Genomic DNA, 13,425 nt, shown 5'->3' with positions numbered 1-13,425 from the left:
GTTAACTGGTCAACTATGTTAAACAAGGTATCTTGGACAGGCCCCTGAGACGCCTGTGTACCAGGAAGTGGGGCGGAAGCCCGGCCTGCACGTCCAGGAGCAGCGGCTCCGGGCTCACTTGCTCAGTGAGCAGTGACCACGGAGCTCAACTACCTCAGAGCACAACGATCAATCCTGCTCACTGTTTTCCATTCTAGCAAAGATTTAAAAAAGAAAATCCAATTTACAAGACATAAGATCATTTGCTTGTCAGTAGCTAACTGGTACTCGTGATGTAAAACCAGAAAGAGAGGAAACACCAACACTCATGCCGGTGCATAATTTCAATGATATATGAATATTTATTACTTTCTTTTTTTTTTGTAGAGACAGAGTTTCACTTTATGGCCCTCGGTAGAGTGCCATGGCTTCACACAGCTCACAGCAACCTCCAACTCCTGGGCTTAAGCGATTCTCTTGCCTCAGCCTCCCCAGTAGCTGGGACTACAGGTGCCCGCCACAACACCCGGCTATTTTTTGGTTGCAGTTCAGCCGGGGCCAGGTTTGAACCTGCCACCCTTGGTATATGGGGCTGGCGCCTTACTGACTGAGCCACAGGTGCCACCCGAAAATTTATTACTTTCTGAATATTCAACCACATCTGTATTACTTCAACTTAAGTTGTCTGAAAGGCCTTAGAGTCTAAAAAATAAACAATTCAGGAGGGAAAAGGAAAAACACCCTATTGGACATACTGACTTTAAGAACCATCGAGTATGTGTTATTCTTCCTACTCAAGACTTAGCCTCTTGTTAATGATTCAGTCCTGCTTAGTTGGGACAATTTATACTCGCTCCACAATAGACCCTATGTTATCCAAAAACTATATACTTCTACTTTCATAGCATAGCAAATCTTTTCTTTTTTAAAGATCGCCGTTCTATTGGGCGGCGCCTGTGGCTCAGTCGGTGAGGCGCCGGCCCCATATACCGAGGGTGGCGGGTTCAAAACCGACCCTGGCCAAACTGCAACCAAAAAATAGCTGGGCGTTGTGGCAGGCGCCTGTAGTCCCAGCTACTCGGGAGGCTGAGGCAAGAGAATTGCTTAAGCCCAGGAAGTTGGAGGTTGCTGTGAGCTATGTGAAGCCACGGCACTCTACCGAGGGCCATAAAGTGAGACTCTGTCTCTACAAAAAAAAAAAAAAAAGATCGCCGTTCTATTAGCTACTGTGAACAGTTCTCCGTGCTGACACATCTAATGTCAGCCAACAGAAATAGCCACCCACTCCCTGAGAGGCTTTCTAATTGTTGTATTTCACAGTACACAGTCCATGCTGAGCTGCGATTACTAGCCCACTTTCCAGCCATGGTGAATGATCATTTCCCCCAGGGGTCACCAGGTATTTATAAACGTTTGTACTAATACTCTGTAAGAGTCCACACACATCCTGAGAAGCTGACTCCCCTGCCTGCCATGCTCCAATGTCTTTAAGAGCAGACACAGCATGCACATTATAAACAAATCAGGATAAATACCGAGTGCCTGGGTATTATAGTAGTCAAGATTAACTAAATCGTTATTTTAGAAAACCCACTCTCATACCCCAAAATTGATACTATGGTACTGGTGATTAAAAAGCTCAGAAACTATGATAATTCATCCTGACTGTGGAAATAAAGTAGCAGAGCTCTGCAAACGCGAGGGGAAAATACCCAGGCACTTAATCAATGCAAAGGTGCTAAGCAGCAGCTCTGGAAGTGATGGCACCTGACAGAGCTGTGTTGCCATCAGACAGCACGTGTCTCTCCACGGCAGGGGCACCTGGCCAGGTCTCACGGGGTGGGTGATACACAGAACATGCTTCTTCACAGTAAGAAACATTAAACATCTTTAGTCCGACACTTAGATGGGGAAAAGCCTAAAGAAAAATAAAAGACTGACATACAAACCTATTTCAAACACAAAGCAAAATGCTCTGGCTGTGACTGAGGAAGTCATTTAATATCGATTCATTACAGTTTGTAAAAGTACAACCCCAAGGAATGATTATGCTCACAAGTAGGTGAGATTTTTCTAAATGATTTGTAACTCAGGTATGCAAAAATCAAACTGCAAAAACTAGTTCAAAACAATTAGAGTCCAATGGTTCTCTTATGTTTTCTTTTACATTCTTTATTTTCAATCGGTATTTTAGAACAGTAAATTATCTTTCATAGCTGTGCCTCCTGGTCTGATAATACAGTACCCCCTTTCTGAATGTAAAGATTTAAAATAAATCAAGTGAACATTAAGGCATACAAACAGCTAATTCAAGCCTGCCCTTATTTAATACAGATCAGTTTTTACTCAGATTCAAATACATGGAATGTTGGCACAGAACTGAGGCTGCTATAGAAAGATCACAGATGGTCTCTGGGTTACGGAAACTTCCACTTCTCTAGAAACATACCCTTATATGGTCTTAATTTTACAAATTTACGTGTTGAGAAATGTCTAATAAGTAACAATTAAAATAAAATGTTTTATTTGTAAATTATGTACAGAATACACTTTATGTTACGACAAGGAAATGGGGACGAGCCACCACGTCCCGACCACACTGCTCCCTCTGTGCTGGAGACGACCGTCTGGATTTCCTGCAGTGGAAGGGGAATTTGTAGCTAAACTGAAGGGGCTGCTCGGTTGACACTACTGGCTTGTTTCCACAAAATGCTTCTAACCCTGCTAACTAAGACTCTTAAAAGAAATTTCCTGATATAATTTTATAATTGAAGAGAAAACTTACCTATGAAGAACAATGAGTTTTAAGCATCTTAAAGAAACTGTGAAATGGCTACATAACTATGCATAATCTGAAATGTTGGAGTTTCTTTATTCCTTTTAAAGTTATTTGATTAGTTTAACAGTAAAAAGCCATTCAACTATCCAAAATGCCATTAATCTAAATGTCATCATAGAAAATGCATCTTTGATAACTGTCAAAATGAATGAGACCCATTTACTGTAAAATTATCAAGTGAATAAAACTCATTAATGGCTTTAAACTGTACCAGTAATAGTACCAATATTCTATACAACGAAAAACTGAATATAACTTCTTGGATGTCAAATACATTTCAGTAAACAGATTTAAAGGATGCTACAAATGCCATGTGTACATTATGACGGTCACCAACGCAGAAACTCAGCCTCTTGTGTAGATCCGTCTCTGCCAGCCCGATTACGACTTTCCCTGTGAGGACTCGGGCGTCTCCTCGGCCTCCTCCTCCTCCTCCTCCTCCTCCTCGCAGTCCCCGTCCGTCTGCTGCTCCAGCTCCTCCTTTGTGATCATCTCAAAGTCGTTCCCATTCCCACTACTGTGCTGGGACCGGTCGTCCTCCCTCCTGTCACTGTCTGTGTCCGAGTGCCGCTCTCCCCCCGAGCCTTCTGTCCCGTGGCTCCCTGCTCCGACTTTCCCTTCCTCGTCTTCCTTTTTCTCACTGTCTGACTTTTCCTCACTGTCGGACTTCTGCTGCTTTCTGGGTTCCGATTTCTCATCTTTCTTCAAGTCTGCTTTTGGTCCTTTGTACTCGTGTGTGTACAGGGGCCTGAAGGAGTCAATGAAGCCCACGTCAGCAGTCAGGTTTGGCAAGAACCAAAAGTGGTGCCTTCCTCCAGTTATGAGCCAGATGATGAGGAACAGGATGCAGCGGGCTGTGGGGAGAAAGCCTCCAGGTGAGTAATTCTAGCCTTGACTGAGGTGCAAGGAAATATTTATTAGTAAAAAGCTGAGAAAAGGCTGGGTACGGTGGCTCAGGCCTGTAATCCCAGCACTGTGGCTGAAGAGGGAGAATTGCTTGAGCTCAGGAGAGCAACACTGAGACCCCGACTCACGAAAAAATGAAACACCCGGCCAGGCACCGCTGTGAGCTTCTGTAATCTCAGCGGCTTCCAGAGGCTGAGACAGCGGGATGCCCACAGCTCAAGTCTGAGGCTGCAGTGAGCTATGAGCCATTGCACTCTGCTCAGGGCATACGGTGGGACTCTGTCTCAGCCAAAAAATAAAAAAAGGCTGAGAAAAGTTTTATTATTTGCACATTCCATACACCTGAAATATGAATATTTAAATCCTGACTAGTATAGCAGCTCTCCCAGTATCTAGAAGTAGAGAAATGTGAAATTACAATGTGATAATGCCAATCTCAGATTACTTCTGGGGCGGCACCTGTGGCTCAAAGGAGTAGGGCGCTGGCCCCAAGCCCAGCCCCGGCCAAAAACTGCAAAAAAAAAAAAAGATTACTTCTGTTTCTACCTGGGCACTGTTCTGTAGAGACACATTTAAGATTCATACACTTTATGGTGTTACAGATCAGAAAACACAGCAGTCATCTGGAAGTTTAAGTATTCATTACGTAGTGTAAGAAAGGAAAAAAAAAGTCAGGGGGCTGATGCCTGTAGTCCCAGACGTGGGAGGCTGAGGCAAGGACCACTGTGCCCCGGTGCACAGCAACAGTGTGCCCCAGCCTGGGCAGCAGGGAGAGGCCATGCTACCAAAAAAGTAGAAGAAAACAAGCAGGACTGCTCCCTGACTGGCCCACGTGCTGTGTACTTCTGTCTTCGTAGGGCACTTCCTCTATAAGAAATACTACAGAATATACATTATACACACATAATGCTTACGACTGTGGTGGCACAGAGGCAGACACAGCACTGTACGGGTTTACTATTCACAGATTTAACTGTTTACACACACATCACTGCTTCTGACCTTGTGACGTGTAAATGAAAGCCACACCCCCTGCACTGCACCTCTGGTGCACCTGCCCTGCCTGAGGACAGGCTGGCTCTGGGTAAAGACCCAGATTAGTGAGCGTCCACTTTCTGATTCTTTTTTTAATCAATTAGGTACATTATATCATTTTTGCTTATTTAAGGACCAATCCTCTCAAAAGCAGGAAACAATACAATGCTTATGACAGCAAGATCACTTAAACAAATAAAGTTAATGAAGTTATTCTTTTGAACATTATATTATGACAAAACTGTGGAATAATGAAATTTGAAGTTTAAAATTTATAATAATAAGTTATCACAAACTCCAGTATTTCAAATAGTTTTCTCTAAATTTACCAATTATATAGAGCTGATTGATTTTTCTCTTGTTTTTTTTTGGGACAGGCTATCACTGTGTCACCTCAGCTAGAGAGCAGCGGAACGTCACAGCCCACTACAACCTCCACCTCTTAGGTTTTAAGTGATCCTCCTGCCCCGGCCTCTCGCACAGCTAGAATTACAGGTGTGTGCCACCACACTTGGACAGATGTTTCCTGTTTCAAAAGGTCATAATGATCATATGAATGTTAGAGACTAATCAATTTCTTTTTTTTTTGTAGAGACAGAGTCTCACTTTATGGCCCTCGGTAGAGTGCCGTGGCCTCACACAGCTCACAGCAACCTCCAACTCCTGGGCTTAAGCGATTCTCTTGCCTCAGCCTCCCAAGTAGCTGGGACTACAGGCACCCGCCACAACGCCCGGCTATTTTTTGGTTTTTTTGCAGTTTGGCCGGGGCCGGGTTTGAACCCGCCGCCCTCGGTATATGGGGCCGGCGCCTTACCGACTGAGCCACAGGCGCCGCCCGAGACTAATCAATTTCGATAGGTTTGGTGTTTTTGCTTTTGTTTTCTTTATAGATAATTATATCACTTTTCATATAAAGTCAGAAAAAAGCTCATCTATGCTTTTTTTCTTCCATTATTTTGCTTTGGACAAATAGAAGAAAATGATTATAACCTTTTTATTTCACAAGAATATAAATATTCTGCAAAACTCCTGTATACTCAGAAAAGGTAAACATGTTGGAAGTAATGATTTTAAGAACAAATTCACTGGCTGGGCTCTGTGGCTCATGCCTATAATCCTAGCATACTGGAAGGCCGAGGCAGATGGATTGCTTGAGCTCACTGGTTTAAGACCAACCTAAGCAAAACATTGAGACTCCGCTGCTACTAAAAAAAATAGAAAGACTGGGTGGCGCCTGTGGCTCAAGGAGTAGGGCGCTGGTCCCATATGCCGGAGGTGGCGGGTTCAAACCTAGCTCCAGCCAAAAACCGAAAAAAAAAAAAATATATATATATATATAGAAAGACCGAGGCAAGAGGATTGCTTGAGCCTAAGAGTTGGAGGTTGCTGTGAGCTATGACACCACTGCACTCTACCCAGGGCAACAGCTTGAGACTCTGTCTCAAAAAAAAAAAAAAAAAAGAATAAATTCACTGGTGGATAAAAAGAGATAATGAATAACTTTTAAGGAGGCTGCATGTTTTTCTACAAATATAATTATGATGCTTTAATAGTTTTTATAGAATTGTTAAGACAGATGGTTCATAACATGAAATCTTGTATCAAATCCAAGAAACAGCAACACAGAAATGGCACAAATAAAACCTAATTTCTTACCACATATGAACTAGGCTTGGCAAAATTCTAACATGCCTTATAGGTTTTTTTCTATGTGGCATGAGATTAGAAAGGGCAAAAAGGGAAGAAGACTCATGGGAAAACTGTGATAAGTATTGTTATACTGTTTCCAAAAATTCTTATTTCAAACGGCAGTATTAACAATGCATATTTGAAGTAACACAAAATATGACTGTGATCAATCTATGACTTCATAGGGTAATACGAAAGAAATATCCAATTTATAAGCGGCCTGCAGATCAAAACTATTTGGAAGTATATTTGGAATTGCCTTTTCTAAAAGAATTCACATAAAATGTTGGGATTGTTCTCTGGTTTAATTTGGAAGATTATTTGACCCATAATATTAAAATTCACTGCATATTTAAAATAAAAAATTATAAAAAAATTACTGAAGAAACAGCATTATAAAGAGCAAAATTATATAACCACAAATTACTGTGAATACTGGTTTAATTAAAAGACAAGCAAGTATAATAATTCTGTTCAGTGGAGCTAACCTTTGCCAAAAGTTTTCAAGTTTTGAAAAGCTTTTTTTAATCCCTTTAAATTTCAGGGATTTGAGAGGCAGAAGGCATCAGTTTTATTCTCATGTCAGATCAGTTGCTGGCTCTGGCCCTTCCTAATGCAGGTGTCAGCATCGCACTAGCCACCTGCTAATGTCACAGTGTTCTCTGTTGGCCAACAAGTGTGTACTGTGCATGCAGAAGCAGCAGGGACTTTCTCAGGGCGCCCACACTGGAGTGGACAGAGCAGGTCTCACTCAGTCAGGGGTCACACAGCCACAACTGGCTGAAGGAAGACACGAGCTCCCGGCACCCACCCTGTACACGGTGAGGCCACTGTGAAGGATGTACATGCAGAAAGACTTCGTTAGGGACACAGGAGAAATGCCTGTAAGTACCTGTCACACGCACACATTAAAAGTTCAGATAATCTTGGTCAAATCATGTCCTCTAATAGGCTTTAGGGCAATAATGCAGGTTTTTTTTTTTTTTTTTATAAAAAAGTATTCCTATGTATTGGTGGAAAAGTTTGTCATTTGGGGAAAATAATCAGAACTTCATACCATATACATGTGCCAACATAAACCCTAGATGAATTAAGGAATTCAATATAATTTTTTAAAATCACTAGACAGCTTTATATATGCTAAGAAAAATTCAAAGTGAAAAATTGAGCCGTCCAGTCTATATGGGAAAATACTCAAAGACTAAGATTATTATTATTTTTTTTTGACACAGAGTCTCACTCAGTCCTCCTGGGTAGAGTGCCAAGGCGTTATAGCTCACAGCAACCTCTAACTCCTGGGCTCAAGCAATCCTGCCTTAGCCTCCTGAGCAGCTGGGACTACTTTTACTATTTTTTTGTGGAAACAAGGTCTCACTCACTCTTTCTTGCTCAGGCTGGTCTCCAACTCCTGACATCAAGCAACCCTCCTGCCTCAGCTTCCCCAAATGCTAGGATTACAGGCATGAACCACCACGCCTGGTCAAAAACTAGGATTTTAAGTAAAATAATATTTGTTGGTTTGCCTTCTTGATTAAGTAGTACTTATTCTGTAATAATTTTCCATTATTGTAGAAAAATACAGACAAGTATAAATGAGATAATTTAAATCATAACTACCACCATTATTCACATTTGGATACATTTTGGTCCAATCAAACCCTGCTCGGCATTTAAATATTACCATTTCAAAAAAATGTTCCCGGCTTGGCGCCTGTAGCTCAGTGACTAGGGCGTCAGTCACATATACTGGAGCTAGTGGGTTCAAATCCATCCTGGGCCTGCCAAACAACAACTACAACCAAAAAATAGCTCGGGCATTGTGGTGGTTGCCTGTAGTCCCAGCTACTTGGGAGGCTGAAGCAAGAGAATCACTTAAGCCCCAGAGTTTGAGGTTGCTGTGAGCTGTGATGCCACGGAACTCTACCGAGGGCGACATAGTGAGACTGTCTCCAAAAAAAAAAACAAAAAAAGTTCCCAATTAAGTAGGATGAAGATATCTCATTATCTTGTTTCACTGTCTGATTACTAGTAATGAGCATTTTTATATGGTTATGAGTCATTTGTTTTTATTCCTTCTATGATGGAATGGCAACCACCATTGCCAAATGATGGAGGAGTGTTCACGTCCTTCGGCAGTTTAGTATTTGGAAATTCTTTTCTAGTGGGGCAAGTGAGTCAGAATTTTAAACTTTTGCCTCTCATGGGAATCTGGCAAATCAATTGTTTAGAAGCACTTATTTAAAATACGTGCATAGAATTGAAATATTTAATACATGTTTCATTCGTCATAAGTCAAAATATAAAAATGTTTTATTGAAATTATGTCTAATAAAAGATCAACCACTGCAAAAATATTAAAACCCTTGCTGTGGCTAAATTTTTTTTTTTTTTTGTGATTTTTTTTTTTGGCAGGGGCTGGGTTTGAACCCGCCACCTCCGGCATGTGGGACTGGTGCCCTACTCCTTGAGCCACCGGCGCCACCCGCTGTGGCTAATTTTTAAAGCAGATTTATTTGCAGATTAAAATATAATAATGTATGGTATATTTCAAAATAACTAAGAATAAATTTCAAATATCCTGCAATAAAAAATGATTAATGAAATGATAGATATGTCAATTATGTTAATTAGTTGATTTAAATATTCTGCATTGTATGTATATCAAAACATCACATCCTATCTCATAAGCATGTACAACTATGATTTATTAATCAAAAATAATACCAATAATTAAAAAAAACTTTAAAAGATGCATTAAACTCTTTTCTTCAGATTAGAACAAATCTAATTCAGCCTGAGTCAGCTTTGGGAGTTGACCTAGGAAGAAGGACCACACACTTCTGAACTTTATTGAAGTTGCAGAATACAGCCCGGACACTCAATACTTACCTGCCTGAAGGGAGTTTTTCTGATAAAAATACTTACCGACAGCGAGGAGGAGAATACTGGCCACGAAGCAGCCTGCACCCACGCTGAGGTAATAGACTCCCACCCTCATCTCTGCTGGCCAGAGAGGGAAGAGCGTGGCGGCTATCACTGCAATTACTGGAAGGAGAAACAACATTATGTAGATAACGTGTGGAAGAACAATTTAAACTGAACGGTTGCGGTAACAGTGAACATATTTCTAAGAGAAAAAATATGAATCATAAACATATTAGAATATAAAATTGCCATTTTATGGGTAAAAACCAGCCAATTTTGAGCAATTTCATATTGTTTAACCTAAATTTCATAATGTTCCTAAATGAAGTTGATTTTTTTTAGTATAAATTATATAATTAGGAAAAAAAGCTATGTAAAACTGTTGGCTCCTTAAGTTATTAACTACGGGCATTTTCAAGCTATGTTTATCTTATTTTTTAAATATTAAAATACCTGCCCACTGAGTAGGAGAGCTAAAAGAAATAACAAAAGAACTTAACCAAAAATGATTCCAAAGATCCTTTCCGGGGAATCTGATTCTGGGATGGAGCTCGGATTATTCACAAACTAAAAGATGTCCCCAGGTGATCCTGCTACAGACGGCTTTTAGTACTTAGAGACATAGCATACTATCATCTCCAGTTTTTTGTTTTTGTTTTTTTGGTAAGGAAAGTGGGGTCACATTAAAGAATTGTAAGAAATTAGAAATGTAGTGATTAGGTCGTTAGTGTAAAACCAAGATTCAAATTCTAGCTCTATCATTTATAAGCTAACAAACCCTGGGCAAGTTCCTGGACCTTTCTGAGGCTAAGGCACATTGTAAGTAATCAATAACTATTAGCTACTTGGGTTGGGTTTAATTGAGTTTCAACTCTCCTATAAAAAAGTTATTTTGAATGAGATCCTATGATATCATATTGATTGAGCTTACTTTAACTGCTATTTTTTCCTGTTTTTTTAAATTGTTCTTTCCTGCAAACTCTTGCCCTGATTTACAGAAATATAAACCCACATTTGAAAACCAAATCAAAAATAAATTAAAAGGTATAGCAAAGATAAGTCTCTCACCCCACTCCTCAGAGGGAGTAACTACTGGTAAGATTATTTATATTCCCAGAGACTGCCTATATATAATTAAAACTGGATACACAGAATTTTTTAATCCAAATGGGTTTATATTCTTCTTACGCTTTTGTGACTTTTCTCATTTAATCTATTCTAAATTATCTTTCCATCAGCAGATGTTCATTACTTTTTCTTTTTTGAGATAGAGTCTCACTTTGTCAACCTGGGTAGAGAGCACCATGACATCCACAGCTCACAGCAACCTCAAATTCTCAGGTTCAAGCAATCCTCTTGCCTCAAGTAGCTGGGACTAGAGGCACACCCCCCCCCCCCCCCCCCGGCAAATATTCAGCTATTTGAAAACAGTCACAGACTGACGGGGGGGGGGGGGGGGGGCGCATCTTGGAGACATGAAAAACAAGCAGTCCCCTCCCCCCTCTGGTATGTGAGTGGTGCAAACTGCCTCATCCCCACTGGGAAGCTGAACTGTAACTTACCCACCATTCTCCTATCCAGAAACCTGCTCTTTTATCCTGCTACAGGTAACAGTGCAAATATTCTTGTGTGTGTACACTTGTGAAAGTATTAGGTGAAAGAGTAAAAGCATTTCAAATTTGAAAGATATTTGCTACATTATCCTCTTAAGTACTGTATGAAGAATTTGGATTAAAACAGGTAATGAGTCAATGTATACACTTTATGCAACTGTAACAGCTGAGGGATAAATTCTCAGAAGTGGAATTGCTGGGTCATTGTACATGATGAACACAGAATTAGACACTTGCCAAACTGTCCTCCATACAAATTAAAACAATGGGACAAATCTATCAATCATTAGTGAGGGTTGATTTTTTCTAAGACATTCACTTTCAAACTCTGTAATCCTTTTAATCACTATTGGTCTAATTTGTATTTATTATGAGTGTGACTGAGTATTCCTTTGTCTGTGAGCTACCTTCCCCATTTTTCTACTAGTTTATTAATTTCTTTTTTTTTTTTTTTTTGGGACAGAGTCTCACTCTGTTGCCCCTGGTAGAGTGCTGTTGTGTCATAGCTCACAGCAACCTCAAACTCTTGGGCTCAAGTGATTCTTTTTCTTTTTTTTGAGACAGAGTCTCACTATGTTGCCCTCGGTAGTGTTTGGTGGCTTCACAGCTCACAGCAACCTCAAACTCTTAGGCTTAAGCAATTCTCTTGCCTCAGCCTCCTAAGTAGCTGGGACTATAGGCACCTGCTACAATGCCCAGTTATTTTTTGGTTGTAGTTGTCATTGTTGTTTGGCAGGCCTGGGCTGGGTTCTAAGCCACCAGCTCCAGTGTATGTGGCTTGGGCCCTAGCCGCTGAGCTACAGGTGCTGAGCCTCAAGCAATTCTCTTGCCTCAGCCTCCCAAGTAGCTGGGACTATAGGCGCCTACCACAACATCCGGCTATTTTTTTTCAGAGATGTGGGTCTCACTCTTGCTCAGGTTGGGCTCGAACTAGTGAGCTTAGGCAATCCACCTTTCTCAGCCTTCCAGAGTGCTGGGATTATAGGCATGAGCCACCGCACCCTGCTGTTAATTTCTTAAAGATCTTTGTTTTAATGTGTTACGAACATTTTCCTTAAATTATTTACCATCTGACTTTACTGAAGAGTACATTTTTTTTTAAATTTCAGCTGGCTTTCACTCTTCTTAGTTTGAAGTTTTTTTTTCTTATTTTCTTTTTTTTTCTATTCTTCCTTTAGCAATTCTCTTGCCCTTTGCCTCCCAAGTAGCTGGGATTACAGGCGCCCGCCATAACGCCCGGCTTTTTTTTTTGGTAGAGACGGGGTTTCACTCTGGCTCACTCCTGCTCATACTGGTCTCGAACCTCCGAGCTCAGGAAACCCACCTGCCTCGGCCTCCCACAACGCTGGGACTATAGGCGTGAGCCACCACACCCGGCGGTACATTTTAAACAACAGCTGTACAGCTATTTTAAACTTAGAAATATTTTTTTATGTCATCTCCGTTTTCTTTTCTAAATTTCAGATTTCACTTTAAAGCCACTTACATCCTGCTACTTACCAAGAATCAGTCCCATGACAAATGTTTTAAAGTGAACTGGGTCATAGATCCACACGTACACCTAGAAGAGTCAAGAAAGGTCAGGTTAGACGGCAGGCCGAACTCCTTAGTTTAGGTCACCCTAAGGCAGCCACCAACTTCTTAATACATGGGAAATACATCTGTTGACTACCCCAGGGACTGTGCCAAACTGGTCGGCATAGGGAGGTGGTCAACATTGGGAACTAGGCCCACTGTGCTGATACGTACATGTGGCAAGTCCAGTCTCTGAAAATTAGGTCAGTTTCAGGAGGTGGTCAGTGTGCGGAGGGTCAGCTATGGGGGATCTACTGTGGTTTTTTAGGGAAACAAATCCCAAAGACCTTTTCTTTCAGGAGTAGTGGTTCTCCTGGCATCCATTTAGTTAGAAAACGGTTGTTGTAAGAAAACTATAAATTCTGTAATGAATTTAAGTAAATTTGTATACATTTACTTACATGCATTTAACAATTTGTTCATGTGTTTTAATCATCATCATTATTTTTTTTGAGACAGAGTCTCACTTTGTTGCCCTCGGTAGAGGGCCATGGCATCACAGCTCACAGCAACCTCTAGCTCTTGGGCTTAGCTGATTCTCTTGCCACAGCCTCCCGAGTAGCTGGGATTACAGGTGCCCGCCACAACACCTGGCTATTTTTTGTTGTTGTTGCAGTTTGGCTGGGGGCCGGGTTTGAACCTGCCACCATTGGGATATGGGGCCGGCGCCCTACTCACTGAGCCATAGGTGCCCTAAATCATTATTTATTCCAATGAAAGACAGGGAGCTGTCAACCTTTTCATCCCTCATGTAATGATGTTTGGGCTAACACGGTTAAGACAGATTCCAACCAGGTTCTACTATAGCTCCACCAGCTCTCAAGTCTACCCTTTCCTCTCCCACTGATAAGATGTGAAGAACTG

The 13,425-nt window shown here is 41.1% G+C and overlaps 1 protein-coding gene across 1 annotated transcript in view; it reads right to left on the bottom strand.

Annotated features, from left to right (window-relative positions):
* Positions 1-2,130: 2,130 nt before the first annotated feature.
* The window catches only part of SEC62 (SEC62 homolog, preprotein translocation factor), a 35,734-nt gene continuing 24,439 nt past the window's right edge, over positions 2,131-13,425 (bottom strand). The window contains exons 6-8 of the mRNA XM_053600187.1: positions 12,487-12,547; positions 9,374-9,493; positions 2,131-3,672 (exon numbers count right to left, since the gene is read on the bottom strand). Of these exons, the coding sequence (XP_053456162.1) occupies positions 3,200-3,672; positions 9,374-9,493; positions 12,487-12,547 (654 nt within the window). The 3' untranslated portion in view covers positions 2,131-3,199. The remainder of the gene's footprint in view (positions 3,673-9,373; positions 9,494-12,486; positions 12,548-13,425) is intronic.

The sequence above is a fragment of the Nycticebus coucang genome, chromosome 8, assembly GCF_027406575.1.
Source record: "Nycticebus coucang isolate mNycCou1 chromosome 8, mNycCou1.pri, whole genome shotgun sequence".
In the NCBI taxonomy this organism is placed as follows: domain Eukaryota; kingdom Metazoa; phylum Chordata; class Mammalia; order Primates; family Lorisidae; genus Nycticebus; species Nycticebus coucang.
This window is presented reverse-complemented; position numbering and strand designations above follow the sequence as displayed.